Source organism: Austrofundulus limnaeus, unplaced genomic scaffold (genome assembly GCF_001266775.1).
Source record: "Austrofundulus limnaeus strain Quisiro unplaced genomic scaffold, Austrofundulus_limnaeus-1.0 Scaffold591, whole genome shotgun sequence".
NCBI classification, from domain to species: Eukaryota; Metazoa; Chordata; class Actinopteri; order Cyprinodontiformes; family Rivulidae; genus Austrofundulus; species Austrofundulus limnaeus.
In genome coordinates, this window is record NW_013952993.1 from 156,704 (window position 1) to 174,817 (window position 18,114).

Genomic DNA, 18,114 nt, shown 5'->3' on the forward strand with positions numbered 1-18,114 from the left:
TTTCAAGTGTAGTGATGCCTTTTTTTAATGTTCTTGAGAAGAAGAAAAAAAAAAAGAAGAAAAGATGCTGCAGGAGTGTTTGATCAAACCAAGACGCACACAGCCGCTCCACGTCGGACCTCTGAAGCCACGCCTCCTAGATTAGGTTTAGCCAATCAGGGAGCTGCGTCTGGTCAGGTCCACGTTGCTGGCGCTGAGTCCCCTGCTGTCTGAGAGGCCGGAGTTAGCATCCTGAGAAAAAGAAAAAAAAAAAAAACAGAGTGACAACGTAGTGCGACAGCTGAGAAGATTTCAGTCAATCTTGACAATAAATCAAATTTAAAATCAGTCGTACTTGCGTGGTTTCCTCACTGCTCTTGTTCAGGAAGTTCAGGGAGCTTGCTCGTTTCATTCTGCACAAAAAACAAAAAATAAACGACAGCATTAACTCATCCATTCAGACCAAAGGGATAAAACAACTGAAGCTATTTCTGACAGACTGTATAATAGTRGGTATATTCAGAAATTCCACATTGAAGTAAACTGAAGTATAACTAAAGATCTGCACAGTGTTTGTTTCAACCTTGCGATGAAAATAATCTATTTGTGCTTATTTTTAATTAGTGCAAATGTAAAAAGTTAGTGGAAAGAATTTGTGGGTGTTTATGTAAAAAAAAAAAAGTTGGTTGAACTACAGTGCTCTCAGTTTGCGTCAACTGGTCCGCTGAGGACCGAATAGTTAGGGTCACTAACCACTAATCTGCTGAACAAATGAAATGAGTGGAAGTTAACACAGCTAATCGCTAACGACTAAGACGACTGTCAGTCTTTATCTCCTTCCAGCTGAAGACTGGTGGGATTGAAACAAACCTGTTGTTCGTTTTCTATTGGTTTAATTTGAAGGTGGGTGGGATCATTTGTGGCAAATCAGCCAATCCAAACCAGTTATAGCTCTGTCTAACTTGTGATACTTCCAGTTTACCCCTTTCAGAATAAAACCATTTCTTTGATTGAGTTTGTATTTTTTATAAATAAAATTTGAAGCTAGTCGAACCACAGATAACAAATACTTTCTCTACATACACACACATTGCCCAACACGTCCAGCACTGCTCGTCAGAGCGGAAAGTTTTTATTTAAACTGGGATGAATGGCAAATAAGGCTTTCTGCAGTCAATAAGTGGGAGTTTCTTGGGTGTAGTTTGGTAAACCATGATTGGTTAGATTGATGTGTGGGTGTGAATTGGTTAAAAGCAGCTGGGGAGAAGTGTAACAGTTTAGATGCTAGTCATAACTCAAGACAGTACGGAGCCCGTTCGGTGACATGGAATAAAAAAAAATTACCATGTGCGTACATGATAATTAACGCGTGCCCACGACATAATTAAATGGCAGCAATGGGCTAATTTTGAGCAGCCCTGTTGTGATAGATAGACATTATTGGAGTCAGATTACATATAGCCTGCATTGTTTGTCTTTAACTGTTTAAATATGCACACGTATTCTTCTTCTTATTATTATTATTTGGTGTATGCCAATATAAATACATCATCTTTCATAGTAGGATATTTATGAAATGACAATGAATGGTGTGTGTCAGGAAACAATTTTTTTTTTACTTTTCCTGAACGCAGCATCACTCCAACTYCTTCAACGTCATTCATTCTATTAAAATCTAAATAAATTGGTTTCATTCAGACTTGTCCATGTAAACAACAAACAGTCTGAATGGAAATGACAGAAATAATTAGCTATGTGGTGGCCACACCGTAATCATCCTGTGGGCATGCGTTAATTATCCCTTGGCCACGTGATAATTTCTCTTTATTCCATGTCACTGGGCGGGCTCCATAATACAGCCATCAAAAAGTCAATAAATTATAGTTACATGTTCACAATAATTTTACCATTACATCATCTTTAATGCCTAATTTAGAAAAAAGCTAATTGGTCTGCTAATAGTTTCTAAAGTTAGCAACAACAAGACGCTAATCTGCTAAATGCAAAGCTAGTTCTATTAGATTAGCAGAACTGTGCTCACTATTGCTTATAAAGATAATTAGATAATTGATGGAACACTGGCCTGTTTTTCTGCATGAAGCAGACAGTTTTAGAGAACATGTAATGAAACTAATAAAACTTAGTAAGCCACTAACTGATGCCACACAGGCAGGAACGTTACCCCGGGTTACGAGGTTCTTGAGGTCCGCTGCCCTGCAGCTTCTTCACCAGCATCTCACTGCTCCTCCTCAGAGCTTCACGAATCTTCCCGAAGGAGCCGCTGCGACGCAGGGAGCCGTTACCATCCTAAAGATGAAAACAATATATAATTAATTCAACAAAAAGGRTAAAAATGAGACACTGAGTAAAAACAATCATATTCAGGAGGTTACCCCGTTCCACTCAGCAGAGTCCTCCCCCTCCCCTCGCCCTCCACCCGGTTCGTTGACTCCGTYCCTGATGTGTCGTCTGTCGGCGCCTCCGGCTGCGCCGTCCTTCAGCAGCTCCACCACCTTACTCTGGTTGATGGCATCGATACCCTGAGAGACCAAAGAGAAAAGAGGCAAAAGCTAAAAATGACAGCTTTTAAGGGAATCTCGGATTAGTTGTAACATTAGACTTTATTTGATAAACATTTATTTTAACTGTAAAATAAAGACTGTAAAAATACTGTAGGATGTTCAGTTATCATTTTTAAACTAAAATTTTAACAATATATCATACGAACGGGGCCATTTTATTTACATGCAAAGCATTCTGGGTAAATGATTACGTGAATAGGTCCTCGGTGTGAGGCTGCTAGTGAGCTATATCCACCCTGAGGGTTAATCTTGGACAATATCTGATGATCGACTCTTTTAAATGAAACCAGAGAGCGYTGACAGAGAGGAGAAGGTAGAAATGACTCAGCCTGTATGGAAGAATGGAATCCCAGCTTAGCCTGTTAGCTTTAGCGTTAGCCCCGACGCTATCACCATATATATGTATTAGCTCAGCGCTACACATTCTCCTCTCGTCACTGAGGTCCTCCATCCACATGACAGAGAGGGGAACACAAAAATGACTCAGTCTGTAACTGAAAATAAGGATGGAGGACCTCAGTTTAGCTTGTTTGTTGCACTAGCACCGAGCTAATACATATAAGGCAATATAGCGTCAGCGCTAGCGCAAAGGCTAACAGGCTAAACTGAGGTTTTTCTTCCATRAAGCAGCTCTGTTGTCCTATATTGTATCCATGTTTTCAGTTACAGGCTGAGTCATTTCTACCTTCTCCTCTCTGTCAACGCTCTCTGGTTTCATTTAAAAGAGCCAATTGTCAGATATTGTCCAAGATTAACCTTCAGTGTGGATATAGCTCGCTAGCAGYCTCACACCATCCACGTCATCATTTACCCAGAATGCTTTGCGTGTAAATAAAATGGCTCYGTCCATGTTAAAATATATTTTTAAAAATTTACAAAACTAAACAGCCCACAGTATTTTTACAGTCTTCATTTTACAGTTAAAATAAATGTTTATCAAATAAAGTCTAATGTTACAACTAATCATGGATGCCTTTAATAAAAACGGCTCACGCAGCATGAGTCTGATGTGTGGGACACTGACGAAGCCCTCACTCCTAAATCACTTTCACACAGTTTATGAGATTAGAAATCACAGCTGGAAGGCCTTTCCAACTAATCTTGTTACAGAACGGATAAAACCCCCACATCTTCTGTAAGCAGGGTCTTCAGGAGTGGTTGGGTCGTACCTGTTTACGGGTCTTGGTGGCGCACTCCTCCAGTGTTTCTGCTGCCTCCAGTTTTCCCTGACGACGGTACAACGCCCCCAAACTTTTCAGGGTTGTGTTCACAGTTGGGCTATTCAAAACAAAAACAAAAAGACTTAAACCCAGCCGTTTCTTTGAACTCGTGTCAACAGATCTTTTAAGTCTCTTTAAAAAGTCTGATCTGGACTGGAACATTTGACTCACCTGTCCACTTTACAGGCCTTATACCAGCTGCCGTACTCCACGTATGGAACAGAGTCTCTGCGTTTACTCTGAGACAAATGAGAGAACCAAAGCAGAGGGGTTGGAGGAGGCAACTATAAAACAGGAGCCCGTTAAACAGTGATTTATAACATCCTCGTTGACCCCAGGAGTCCATGTGTGTAGCATAGAAACCAGGTGACAAAAACATCAACCTAAAATTTAAAAAATGAAAAAAACCCTGACCTTGCTCTCCTCCCTCTCCTCTGCGTGCATCCAGATCGGCTTGTTGTCGTCTGAAAAGAGCAAATGAGAAAAAAATAATTAAAAAGCTGTTAATTTGGAAGAAACAGGTGGCGGTCGTTCACCAGAGTCGTGCCAATTCTCTGTGGTGTTTAGCTTGTGAGCACTGACGGCTCAGCACAGCAGAATAATCCCACGCCCTGCTGGGTGAATCCGTTGGTGCAGAGGGTGGGGGGTGGGGGTGGGGGGAATCAGCTCATTTCTCTCTGATTTGCTGACGCACTTACTGTTGACGGAGCCGAACTCCTTCTCGTGCGCCCTGGTGAGGATCTCTTTATACAGGACTTCAGCATCTTTGAACTTGCCTTGCTTCAGGTAGCATGTGGCCTGCAGACAAACACACACAAACAAACTGCAACCGCCTTCCTCTCACACACACACACTGCATGTTAGGTAATAGTGCAGGGTTAGGGTCAGACTGGCGCTGTTTCCACACCAGGTTATTTTTGGTCTTGGCCACGTTCGGGTCGTCAGCTCCCAGTTTGGACTCGTAGATCTCCAGGGCCCGCCTGTAGTAGTACTCCACCTCGTCGTACTTGCCCTGGTTCTGGCACAGCAGGGCCAGGTTGTTCAGCTGCTTGGCCACGTCTGGGTGGTACTTGCCCAGCACCTTCTCTCTGATCTCCAGAGCCCTCTTGCAGAGGGGCTCAGCCTCCTTGTATTTGCCCCTCTTGCCGTAAAGCACAGCCAGGTTGTTGAGGGTCGCAGCCACAGCTGGGTGGTCCTTCCCTAGGGTCTTCTCTCTGATGGCCAGGGCGTCATTCAGAAGGTGAGCAGCTTCTTTGTATTTGTTTTGGTCTCTAGAAAAAAAAAACAGCTTCAATTTAATATTTTCTTTTAATTAGCATCATATAAGCAGTTAAAGGGACAATGCCCCCCACTCCACCCCCACACCTATACACCAGGGCCAAGATGTTGAGCATAGTAGCCACGTCAGGATGGTCGTGTCCGGACGTCTTCTCCAGGTCCTCCAAGGCCTGTTTGCACAGCGGCACGGCAACCTCGTACCTCCCCTGGGAGGCGTACTGGATCACCAGGTTGTGCAGAGTCCTGAGGCGAGCCGGGATCTCGTAGCCCCCCTGCTGGGCCGCCACCTCTCCACTGGGCTGGGCTGTTGGAGAAAAGTCACACGAGCCAGGTAAAAAAAAGAGGCTCTGGAGGTGTACYGATTAGAATCTTCTGGGACGATCATGTTTGTCTGTATGTGTATTTGTCTGAGGTGTTAGCAAAATAAGTCATGACCCACTGGGTGGATTTAATGAAAGTGGATGTTCATCTGCAGTTGAACTGGTGTCAACCGATGCTTCAACAGTTAATCGACCAAAGAAAACCCAAAGGTAACAATGCAAGTGCTGGGTGGTATTATGAAATGGTTTTATCATTGTGACAGGAAGGACTGATAACTCCTCCTGAAGTCCATCTATGAAGAGTCTGTCCTAAGAGGTACCGTCTGATCCTGCTCACATCCTCAACTCACAATGTTTGCAGACTTAACAGATTTAAAAATTCATTAGTCCCTACATAGCCTGGTAAAACCAGACCATCGTCCTTCAATTTGCTTCGTACGAGGGTCTGAACTCTCGGCTATAGAGAAGTGATTCTTGCAGGAGGCGTAGCCTCTGCTGAAGTTTAAAATGACTGGATCGATTGGCCGCAACGGATGCGTGCCGGCTCCACCGTGAAGGAGGCTAAGCTAAGAAGTTAAACAGAAATTGAGTGTGCTGTAAACAACCCTACTGAGAGGAGAGAAGTACTGAGCTGAACGAGACGACTGTAAATGAGAGCTGCTGCTTTGTCAGACAAATTTAATTTAATTTAGAAGCCTTATCAACACGGACTGGCTTCATTCACTTCCTCCACTGCCGTATGCTAAAMTAACTAGCAGACACTACGCAGAAAGTCGACGTTCTGTTCTCTGATTGGCCCGGACGAAAATTCTCCAGAAGAAATCCTTGTTAATGGGAGAAATCCCAGACGGAGCAGTGAAGGSAAACTAGAATTGAGTGGAAATGCGTAGGAAGAGAAGGGCCAGGCTATTCCCTACATCAATCAGAATAAATAATGTAGGCTTATATAGTCTTATRTCATGTTACTGATGCTCCAGTCTGATTTGTTGGTTTGTTTACTGATTTGGGATATATGTGTTTTTATTGAGCATTAAATGTTTTTATTGTTTGTAGTGTACTTAATTGTGGTAGCAGCTTTGTTCATCAGAGCAGAGCTAAAAGCTGCGGACCCTACCTGGTCCCTGATCGTCATCGTTGGGGAACAGATCGTCCAGACTGTCCTTTGAAGCATCTCCTCCTCCGGTTCCGCTGCCGCCTCCGCCCCCTGAGCTCTGACTCTTCTCCTCGGATGGCGAGGCGTCGTCGTCCAGCTTCTTGATCTGGTTCATGAACTCCAGGTGCTTCTTYTCCTCCTCCAGCTGGGCCACGTTCTGCTCGCTGCGCTGCAGCTTGTGCTGCGTTCCCGCCAGCTCGTCCCGCAGCCACTGGTTCTCCTGGCAGAGCCGGCGCACCTGGGCGCGCAGCTTCTGCTTCTCCGACTCCACGGCGCTCAGGTGGCTCGACAGAGCAATGATGACCTGCAGCGGGGCGATTAGAACAGCTAAGGTACAAAATTCTGAAGATTATTTAAAAATAAATAAATAAATAAAGTGTACCTGCGCCTCTCCCAGGCCCAGCTCGATGTCTTCCAGGTTCTTCCGGAGCARGCCGGACTTCTCCTGGGCGATGGGCGCCTGGGTGCAGTCCAGCAGAGAGTTGAGGAGCTGGGCGTGCTCACCCCGCAGGGTCTCCAGACCCTGCATGACGGCCTTGGTGTTCAGGACGATCTCATCCTGGTTCAGTCGCTCCAGGGCTTCTTCGCGTGGATACACCATGGTGGACATTTCCTGCTTTCAGGCACACTGTGTCCRAACACATTTAACAAACAAAACCACAACTATTAGCTGCATTTCACCTTTACCCCACACATCCATCACCCGCTGAGGACCATAGGCAGTGTTGTATAAAGTACCACAAAGTGACACTTGAGTAAAAGTACAAGTATAATACCWAAAAATTACTTTGGTAAAAGTTAAAGCCTCCTTTAGGAATATTACTTGAGTAAAAGTATTAAAGTATCTGATATTTTTTGTATTTAAGTATGAAAAGTAATAGTATTGATTTAAAATGAGCAGTTAGATATTCTGTAAGGACATTTATAGGAGATGACCTCCCCAAAAAAATAAAGAAATGACTGTCGTATTAAAATAATTAATGTTAAATTTAGGATGTACTAGTCCAGCTGTTTCAGTTTATATACATATATCAAGGCTGCACAAAACTTCCTCAAAATGAATGTGCTGTTGTGTGTCAGTTTGTTGACATTTCACAGATTTATACTACAGACATGTTCAGTTGTTCCCATCTAGTGGCGGAATTTATGTACTACGCTTTAAGAGCCTGCCATTTTTGATGATGTCATAAAAAGAAGACAAGGCGATGGAGGTTGAGGACATGACAGTAAAACAACACTTTCTGACAGACCACCTTCTACAATGGAAGAACTAGTCAACTGGAAAAGAACCAGCTCATCAAAAAAGTAAGCAAATTGCTTCAGTCTTCATCATGTCAAGGAAAAGCTCCATATCAGGATCTGTTAAAACAAGATCACGCATCTCAGGCTCGTCTAAGCAGTCTACAAGTTCGGCAGCCAGCAAAGCAGCTGCAGCATTGGCACGTGCAGAAGCAGAAGCAGCAAAAACTGAAGCAGCATTTGTTGAGAAAGAGGTTAAACTGAAGATACAACAAGCAGAGCTGGAGGCTTCAACACAGCTTCAAAAAACACAGTTAGAAGCTTCGCTGGATAAAGTTCGTTCACAGAAAAAGGCTGCAGCTGCAGAGGCTAAAGCAGAAGTGTTAGAGTCAGCTGTGGAACAGCTGGGTGAAGCGTTCAGTGAAATAGATGTTCCAAATGAGGATTCAGAATCGCGCACAAAGGAATATGTAGAGAGTGCTATCCAAAGTGAAGGCACTCTTGGCATGCCTAAAATAAAAACCTATTCATGTGATACAGAACTGCAACTAACCCAACACGAACGTAAACGTGACTCTGATTGCAGAATCTGTGCACCAGAAATGACATTGCCAGTTCACCCAAACTCGGAACATACCATAGCAGTGCAGGCTCAAAATCTAACCATGACAGTTGGATCCAAAAACCAYTTCACGAAGCAGTCAAGATTAAATGAAAAATMTATGCCAAAAATTGAGCAGAACACAAATTCTTTGGAGAATCCTACAGTACGACAGACTATAGAAACAGGACTGACAACCCGCCTTTGTCAAAGAGTGCTTGCTACACAAATAATCATCTGCAAATGAGTCAAGGGGATGAAAGTAAATGCATGTCAGACCTTGTCAGGTTCATTGCACAACGGGAACTAGTGTCCACTGGTCTTACACAGCTCAATGACCGTCCTGAATGCTTTAGGGCTTGGAGAGCATCCTTTTTGAGTGCCATCAGAGATTTAAACCTCTCAGCCAAYGAACAGCTAGATCTTTTAGTTAAGTGGCTAGGGAAAGACTCAGCAGAACATGCTAGAYGTATTAGGACAGTGCAYGTGAATTACCCCGAGTAYGGACTCAGGGCAGTTTGGGACAGACTAAATGAGTGTTACGGGGCTTCAGAGGTGRTTGAGAACTCCTTGTTCAAAAGGTTAGAGAGTTTTCCCAAAAKYTCTAATAAAGACCACCGCAAATTAAGAGAACTYRGAGATTTGTWAATGGAGATAGAGGCAGCCAAGGCAGATGGTGATCTACTAGGTCTGAGTTACTTAGATACGCCTCGTGGCATTAACCCTGTYGTGCAGAAGTTGCCATTCTATTTAYAAGAWAAGTGGCTAACAAMAGGAWTTCAATWCAAAGAAGAACACAGGGTTCTCCATCCTCCATTCAGTTTCTTTGTGAACTTTGTGTGTAATCAAGCTAAAATGAGATCTGACCCCARTTTCATGCTGRCAATATTGAATAATGATTCAACTGAGCACCATAGGCAAGTCCTGAGAACTGATGGTCATAAGCCTCTTGCTGTACTGAAGACCGGAGTCTCTACTAACACATTACCTGGACAGCACTGTGGCTCTGCTCCAACCAGTATTCCATCTGCAAGTAGGCCCGYCACAACAGATGATCCAGCCAAACATTGTGTGCTACACAACAAACCTCATCCTCTTTCTAAATGTAAAACCTTCAGCAGAATGCTCATTGAAGAAAGAAAGGCAATTCTGAAGAAATATGGGATTTGTTATAAATGTTGCAAAGCTTTACATTTGGCAAGGAACTGTGAAGAAGAGATCATCTGTACAGAGTGTGAAAGTAAAACACATGTTACAGCACTACATCCAGGAACTGCACCGTGGTCAAAGACTCCAGATTCTCCTATATCAGAGAACGGCGRGGAGGGAATAAATGACAACAAGGAAGCGGCTTTTTCCACGACATGCACCAAAATCTGTGGTAAGGAAATCTCAGGACGTTCCTGTTCTAAAATAAGACTTGTGAAAGTATTTCCTGCTGGTCGTCCTGATGCTGCAGTTAAGATGTATGCAATATTGGATGATCAGAGTAATAGATCACTTGCACGGTCTGAATTTTTCGATCTGTTCAATATATCAGGGATTGCCACACCATATTTCCTGAAAACCTGTGCAGGAAACATGGAAACAGAAGGCAGACAGGCCTGTGGCTTCATGATCGAGGCTATTGATGGCAGCATTAAGCTCTCTGTGCCAACATTAATCGAATGCAATGAAATCTCAAATAATAGTTCAGAAATCCCGACACTCGAAGTGGTATTGAACCATAGCCACTTGAAACCCCTTGCAAAATACAGTATATTCCCAAGCTTGATGAGCAAGCCTCTATTGTGCTCTTATTAGGCAGAGACATTATCAGAATACACAAGGCCAGAAAACAAGTAAATGGCCCGCATAATGCCCTATATGCCCAAAAATTGGATTTGGGCTGGGCGATTGTTGGTGATGTATGCATTGGAGTTGTACATAAGCCATTGGTGGTGACGTTCTGTTACACCAACATCTTAAAAAATGGACGCCCCTCCCTATTCGAGCCATGTCCAAAGAGTTACACAGTTGAAGAGAGATACTGCTGTGATAATCCCATCTCAGTTTCTTCTTTACACAAAGGCTTCATCACTTGATCACTTGTAAAGCCTCTGACGCTGGCGTCTTTCATCAGACAAAAGGATGATGACTTGGAGGCTCCTTCAATAGAGGACATTCAATTCCTTACAATCATGGACAGAGAAGTACACCAGGATGAAAAGAACAACTGGGTGGCTCCTCTTCCTTTCAGGACATGGCGACCGCAGCTTCCAGACAAYCGCTTACAGGCACTTGAGCGACTCCCCTCACTGCAGCAAAATTTCAGAAAGAAACCGGAGATGAAACAGCAGTTCTTCGACTTCATGGAAAAGATCTTTAAAAATGGACATGCAGAAGAAGCACCTTCACTGAAACCCGGCGAGGAGCATTGGTATTTACCTTCCTTCCTTTGGGGTTTTTCATCCAAAAAAACCCATCTCAAATAAGAGTGGTCTTTGACTCTATTGCACAGCATAACGGACATTTCTTAAATCAAGTACTTTTGACAGGGCCTGACCTCAATAATAGCCTCATCGGGGTTCTTCTGAGGTTCAGAAAGGAACCAATCGCCTTTTCAGTAGACATACAACAAATGTTTTACTGTTTCACGGTCAAATCAGAAGACCGCAATTTTCTCCGGTTTCTCTGGTTCAAGAATAACGACCCTGAAGGAGAGATAACAGAATACCGTATGAAGGTGCACGTTTTTGGAAATAGCCCTTCCCCTGCAGTAGCTATTTACTGCCTCAGAAGAGCAGCAGAGGCTGGTCAAAAGGATTTTGGACAGGATGCCAGACAGTTTGTTGTCTGTGATTTCTATATGGACGATGGCCGGAAATCTCTTCCTTCTCCAGAGGATGCCATCAACCTTCTGAAAAGGACTCAGAAAATGCCAGCTGGTTCAAATCTCAAGATACATAAGCTGGCTTCTAACAGTAAAAAGGTTATGGAAGCTTTTTCCTGCGAGGATCATGCTACAAACCTGAAAGACCTGGATCTTGATTCCGATAATCTGCCTATGCAACGCAGTTTGGGTTTGCTGTGGGACTTGGATTCAGACAGTTTCACTTATCAAGTTCAAGAGGAGAGAAAAGCATTCACCCGGCGCGGAATCCTCTCCACTGTAAACAGCCTGTACGACCCACTTGGATTCGTGTCTCCTATCACCATTCAGGGTAAAGCACTTCTTCGTGAACTCACCACAGATTCCCCGGACTGGGATGCTGCCCTTCCCCCAGAAAAGGAGAAGTTGTGGGAAAGCTGGAGAAACACTCTCAAAGAGTTGCAGCATTTTAAGATCCCTTGATCTTACACACATGTGCCACCATCTGCTGCTAAGCACACCGAACTATGTGTCTTCTCAGATGCCTCAGAGAGAGCAGTGGCAGCGGTTGCTTRTTTAAAAACTGTAGATGGACAGGGGAAATGCTACACAGGATTGATAGCAAGTAAAGCAAGACCTGCTCCACAGCCTGGATACTATACCCTATACTGGAACCTTGTGCCGCAGTTATGGCAGTGAATTTGTTTGAGATTATTGTCTCRGAAATTGACATTCATTTCACAACAATCACTTTTTACACAGACAGCAAAGTTGTTCTGGGTTACATTTACAATGAGAAAAGGAGATTTCATGCRTTTGTTCACAACCGAATCCAAAGAATCAGACACAGCACACAGCCACAGCAATGGCAATATGTGCATACGGAGTACAACCCTGCAGACACTGCAACACGACCTGTCCCAGCAGAACTTTTGAGAAACACAATATGGTTTACTGGCCCAGCCTTTTTGTCCAAACCTAAAGACACATCAGTTGTAGAGCAAACGTTTGCGCTTTTGGAGCCAGAGCRCGATCCGGAAATAAGGAAAGTGACAACTCTGTCAACAGTGGTGTCTCAGCATCTTGGATCTCATCGTTTCAATCGCTTTTCATGTTGGAGAACAGTTATTAAAGCAGTTGGTGCATTAATTCACATTATCCAATGCTTCAAAAAGGCACAGAGTGATGTCTCAACTGAGTGTAAAGGCTGGCATTTGTGTTCTTCACACTTATCAGTGGATATTCTCAACCGCAGCACTATGGTCATACTCAAAGCTGTTCAGCATGAAGTCTTTGGAGAAGAGCTGAAGCTAATTGCTTCTAAGGAAACCATTCCAAAGAGCAGTCTGCTATGGTCTTTGGATCCATTTATTGACAAGAAGGGTGTTCTAAGGGTCGGTGGTCGTCTTCAGGAAGCAAGCTTGGGAACTGAAGAAAAAAGACCTTCGATTCTACCTGGCCGTCATCATGACACCACCCTGATAGTTCGTCATTACCATGAAGACACTCGACATCAAGGGAGGCATTTTACTGAAGGAGCCATCAGATCTGCAGGTTTTTGGATCCTCGGTTGCAAACGGTACATGAGTAAGCTCATCTTCGGGTGCATCACATGTAGAAAGCTCAGAGGAAGGTGTGAAGTTCAAAAMATGGCAGATCTCCCAGCCGACAGGCTCAGCATTGAACCGCCATTTTCAAATATTGGCCTAGATGTTTTCGGCCCCTGGTCTGTATCTGCCCGACGAACAAGAGGAGGTCATGCGGAAAGCAAAAGATGGGCCATTCTATTCATGTGTTTAAGTGTCAGAGCTATCCATATCGAGGTTATTGAATCTCTGGATACCTCCAGTTTCATAAATRRATTGAGAAGGTTCCTGGCAATCCGAGGACCAGTGAAGCACATCYGMTCTGATAGAGGAACTAATTTCATCGGAGCCTCAAAGGTCCTAGGAATCCCATCGACCATTGATGGAGAATCTGTGAAGAGATTTCTTTCAGATCATGACTGTACATGGACCTTCAACAGCCCGCACTCCTCACACGGGGGGAGTGTGGGAAAGGATGATTGGTGTCACACGTCGCATTTTGGACTMAATGTTTCTTCAGATGGGGTCTTCCAAACTCACACACGAGGTGCTCGTAACAATCATGGCAGAGGTCACYGCCATTGTGAACAACAGACCATTGATTCCTGTTTCCTATGRCCCTATGGATYCGTTCATTCTTGCACCTGCAACCTTGTTAACACARAAAATGGGTCCCTGTCCGGCACCCGTAGGAGACTTTGATGACAGACTTGTCCCGACAACAGTGGYGCAGGGTCAAAAGTCTGTCTGACACATTCTGGGATAGATGGCGCAAGCAATACTTATCAACTCTGCAACCTCGCAAAAAGTGGACATCTGAACACAGAAGCTTAAAACMAGGAGATGTTGTACTCCTAAGAGACAATGCAGTGAAACGCAATGTCTGGCCYATGGGCATCATTGCTGAGGTGTTCCCCAGTAAAGATGGACTTGTTCGGAAAGTTCAGGTCAGAATGGCAAAAGCAGATGGCGTAAAGTTGTTCTTATGACCTGCAAGTGAAATAGTTTTGCTTATTTCTTCCAAAAAGTAATGTTTGAGAATGTTGTAAATGGTGAAACAATTTAGTTTCAGACGGGGAGTGTGCTGTTGTGTGTCAGTTTGTTGACATTTCACAGATTTATACTACAGACATGTTCAGTTTTTCCTATCTAGTGGTGGAATTTAGGTACTACGCTTTAAGAGCCTGCCATTTTTTGATGATGTCATAAAAAGAAGACAAGGCGATGGAGGTTGAGGACATGACAATGAAAATCTGAGGGCTGCAGGTCAAATGCAATAATGAAATGAAATGAAAAACAAATACTTCTTAAGTACAGTCCTTTTATTTTAATGATTATGTCCTGCTGGAGTGTGACATAATTTGTTTGTGTAATCAGAGTTTTATATATTTATACTTCTCATCCACACACAGTTAAATTCACTCTATTTAGGAGGCAGAGTTCATATGAATAGCATTTATTTTTTTACAATAACAAGCTGGAATGAAAACAAGCAAGAATGAAATAAAAGTAACAACTTTGTACTTCTTTACTTTTTTAAAAATGTAAGGAGTAGAAAGTACAGATAACTGTGTGAAAATGTAAGAAGTAGACTGAAAAATAATTACTCAAGTAAAGTACAGATACCCAAAAATTCTAAGTACAGTAACAAAGTATTTGTACTTAGTTACTTTAAAACTGCCATTTGGAGCTATAAAAGGGAAAAGCCAAAGCTACAGATCATTCAGATCAAACGTTTAAAAGCATGTTAAGCTACAAAGATGACCCGTTTTTATTATTTCAAACAGAGGTCAAAATTTAAACGATGCTTTTCTTTTTCGTACGGTGAGTCGAGCCTCCTGAGCGTGGCAAAGGTCAGAGAGTGATAACGAGCGGACACATTAGTTGACTGTAGTTACAGCAGATTTAAATCTGCCCCCCGAGGATTCCTGTGAGCCTGATGCTAACGCAGCATCTGTCAGGGACGAGAAAATTCAATTAAAGGGAGAAACATCGCTCAACGCGTCCACCATGGGAAAGGGGAGGAGGCTGCGGAGCACGGAGGGACGACCCCAGATTAAAAGGAGCTTTTTAACTTTTAAACAGGCAGCTTTCTGCATGAACTAAATATCAGCTGATTTTAACTCATCAAAATGAAAAGAAGAACAGAGAATTTCTATTAAAATACGTAATACTTATAATTAATATAGAAAAATTGCAAATATTTGCACTAAATGAAAGGAAAATTTTAATTCACTTTGATAACACGAATTTATTGAACATAAACAATGGCTGTTAATGTTTCCCTCAGGATTTCAAATATTTTTGAAAAAATTAGACAAAGTAAAACTTTGGTTGTGGCAGGAGCCTGCAGCATCTGCTGGCAGTGGCACTGGACTCACAAAAAACAGTATAACCATATGCTGCAGTGCAAACTTCAATCATTATGTTTTTATGATCAATGAAAACCCAAATCGTAATCAAGATCAAAATCTGATTAATCGCCAAGCCCTAAGACCAACTATTCTGGGTCACAGGTCACATGGAATAATTTACATTTACAATCCTAAAGTGGAGTTAAACCTGATACGTTTAGAGCAAATACACCGAGTCGTTTAAGTTCCAATTGTGTTTCTACAGCAGCCTCAGCATTTCTGCCGCATTACACCTGAGCTCTGCCGCTTTCTAACTACTTTTTAACTACGAAATGTAGTTAAAACATAGCTAATCAACTTTAGCAAATACAAAAAATAGCTACAATTCCCAGTTATTTTAGGGGTGGTCATTGAGCCCACTTGACCCCTGCCTTGGTGGCGCCCCTGACCTCTAACAGACTGCACACAAAAAATTTGTTTATTTCACGAAGAAATGCTGATTTCATTTTAAAATGTGCTTGTAAGAAAATTTGATTTGACTCAAATATATCMTAAAATGAACAAGAATCGGTTAAATCTAATGAGGTGCTAAATCATCTCCATAAACGCATCTGTTCAACAACAGATTACATAATAAAGATCAGACAGGTTTTGAAGACTTTTTTCTGACTTTTCCTGCAGCTCTGATGGAGGAGGCACCTGTTCTCCTCCTTCCCCCTCTCCTCCAGCGTCTAACTCACCCATCCTCCCCCCCTCCCTCAAACACACTGACTGCAATGCACCAATATTCACACTTCACCTTAAAAACACACGTCTACAGAAGCAGCAGCAGCGGGATGAGCTGATGGAGAGCAGACACCCTGAGTCCAGAAATAAAACGCCACTCATATTAAAATTAACAGGAGCCATTTTAAGGTAAAACAACACAAAGAGGCGGAGGATGGTCGAGGCCTGCTGTGGTCCAGGAGGTGGTTTAGTTTGGCAGCAGGGGAGGAGGAGGTGACCCACAAGGACAAACAGATTCCTGCTCGGTTCGGTCGGTTTTTGAGAATTTATCTTTGAAATCAGTGAAAAATGTGCGGAGTCAGACCTCGACATGATGCGAGCTGTTTGTAAACACTGCAGGCCGCAGCTTCGAGCTATTTATTACACAGCAAACACGAACTACTCGGACATAACTGCCTTTTACTTGAAGCAGACACGTTCAATCGCAAATAAGATGAGATAACGTTTGTACAATACATTCCCTTCACCAGCAAGGTCGACAACACGCAGCGGCAGAGACTGAGTTGCTAAAAAAGAACAAACACAAAAATGACCAAAATGTCGAAATATCTATATTCTGTTTATCCACATCCCTCTGACACATCTGTTTTACCTTCATCGAAGACAAAAGCGATGCTTTTCCACCTCGGAATGTAGCGGCTAAACAATGTTGTGATGCTCCTGAAAAAAACGACCTACGTCAATTTGACTGACGTACGCTAACTTCCGGTGGAGGTTTTCCAAAATAAAACCCTACTAATATTCGAGTATTTTCGTCATGCGATTAATGAAAGTTTAACCTTAAATATATATAAATATGTTTTATTAAATATTAAAATATGTGTTTAATGTTTTTGCGCTAATAGACGTTTATCTATGGACTTGCGTAAAATTGGGTACCAAATATGATTTATAGCTATCCTGCGTTTCCATTGACTTACACAAAAGCGTAATTATATATTCGTTTATCAATATTTTACGTTGTAATTGTGACATCTCCTTAATACAAAAAAAAAAAACAATTTCTAAACACGATTTGTAAAAGTCAATAAAAAGCAGATGTACAACCTTGGATAACCGGAAATAGCTATGAATGTATTTTGGGGGCGTGGCGCTCCATTTACGCATGCGCACTAGCAACTATAAAAAGGTCAAAGCTGCTTCTGTGACATGTTTTCTTTATCTGTTATTTTTACATTTCAGGTCAGTTGTTCACAAGTATTCCAGGTTTTGACCTACAAACAAACTGACATTTATAGTCATAATATGCTATAGGAAAWTATTTTTCAATTGTTTCCCACTTTTTTAGACAAGTTTAACCCCTGATATTACTATATCTTCAAGGGCATCATTCTTTATCAGTTGTATTTAGCTACTGTAATTTTCTTTAAGCTGTTTTATGCTTGAATTTTATGAATTTTTCTCAAGATTTTTTTTCCTGTTAGGGATTTTAAAATACTCCATGCTGTTTGTTCTTTGTGTTTTGTCATTTGTCTCATTTTCATGAAAATTCCTATAATTTATAACACGAGACAGTGCTAGAAATCAGGAATATCTTTATTTAAAAAAACAAACAAATGAAACAATGACCACTTCCACTGTTCACCCCACATCTGTTCAACTGACAGACGCAATCATGAAAAAAGCAGAACTACAAAAAATGTCAAATTAAGAAAAAAATGATAGAATACAATATAACAAGTAATATCTGATATGTACAAGCATCATAGTTTATTGGAACTGTTATAGGCAGAAGGCAATAATAATAGTAATAAAAAAAACTGCTGCTGAAGAAAAAAAAAATGACATGTGCAAAATACTTTTTCACAAGTTCACAAGCTGTGGATGCTCCGCTCCTGGCAGAACCTCATCAGGCTGATAGCTAACGCTTTCACAGGCTAACTGCTCTTCTGAGGACAGTTGGCTAATTTACAAGCTGTGAGGGAACAGGGGTGGTGTTTTTTTATTTTTTAAAGAAAGGTAAGCTTGGTGAACAGAGAGGACGTATCTGAAGACACAAGAGAGAAAAGACACGGCTGATCGCTCACAGAGCTTATTGATGGACCAAACAGCTGCTAATCTCTAACCACAGACAGAGGAACCATTAGTACAAACACAGGTTAACATGTGTACAGAGGCACAATGTACACACACACACACACACACACACACACACACACACACAC

General features: G+C 42.3%; 1 protein-coding gene across 1 annotated transcript; it reads right to left on the reverse strand.

Annotated features, from left to right (window-relative positions):
* On the reverse strand, nt 1-16,635 carry klc2 (kinesin light chain 2). Its single transcript, XM_014026806.1, has 13 exons — nt 16,542-16,635; nt 6,915-7,160; nt 6,494-6,836; nt 5,147-5,363; nt 4,689-5,052; nt 4,480-4,579; nt 4,196-4,245; nt 3,953-4,020; nt 3,731-3,839; nt 2,373-2,519; nt 2,162-2,286; nt 335-392; nt 1-231 (listed from the first exon to the last, which is right to left on the reverse strand). The coding sequence occupies exons 2-13, from the start codon at nt 7,140-7,142 to the stop codon at nt 148-150; spliced, it is 1,893 nt and encodes a 630-aa protein (XP_013882260.1). The 5' UTR covers nt 7,143-7,160; nt 16,542-16,635; the 3' UTR covers nt 1-147.
* Nucleotides 16,636-18,114: the final 1,479 nt, after the last annotated feature.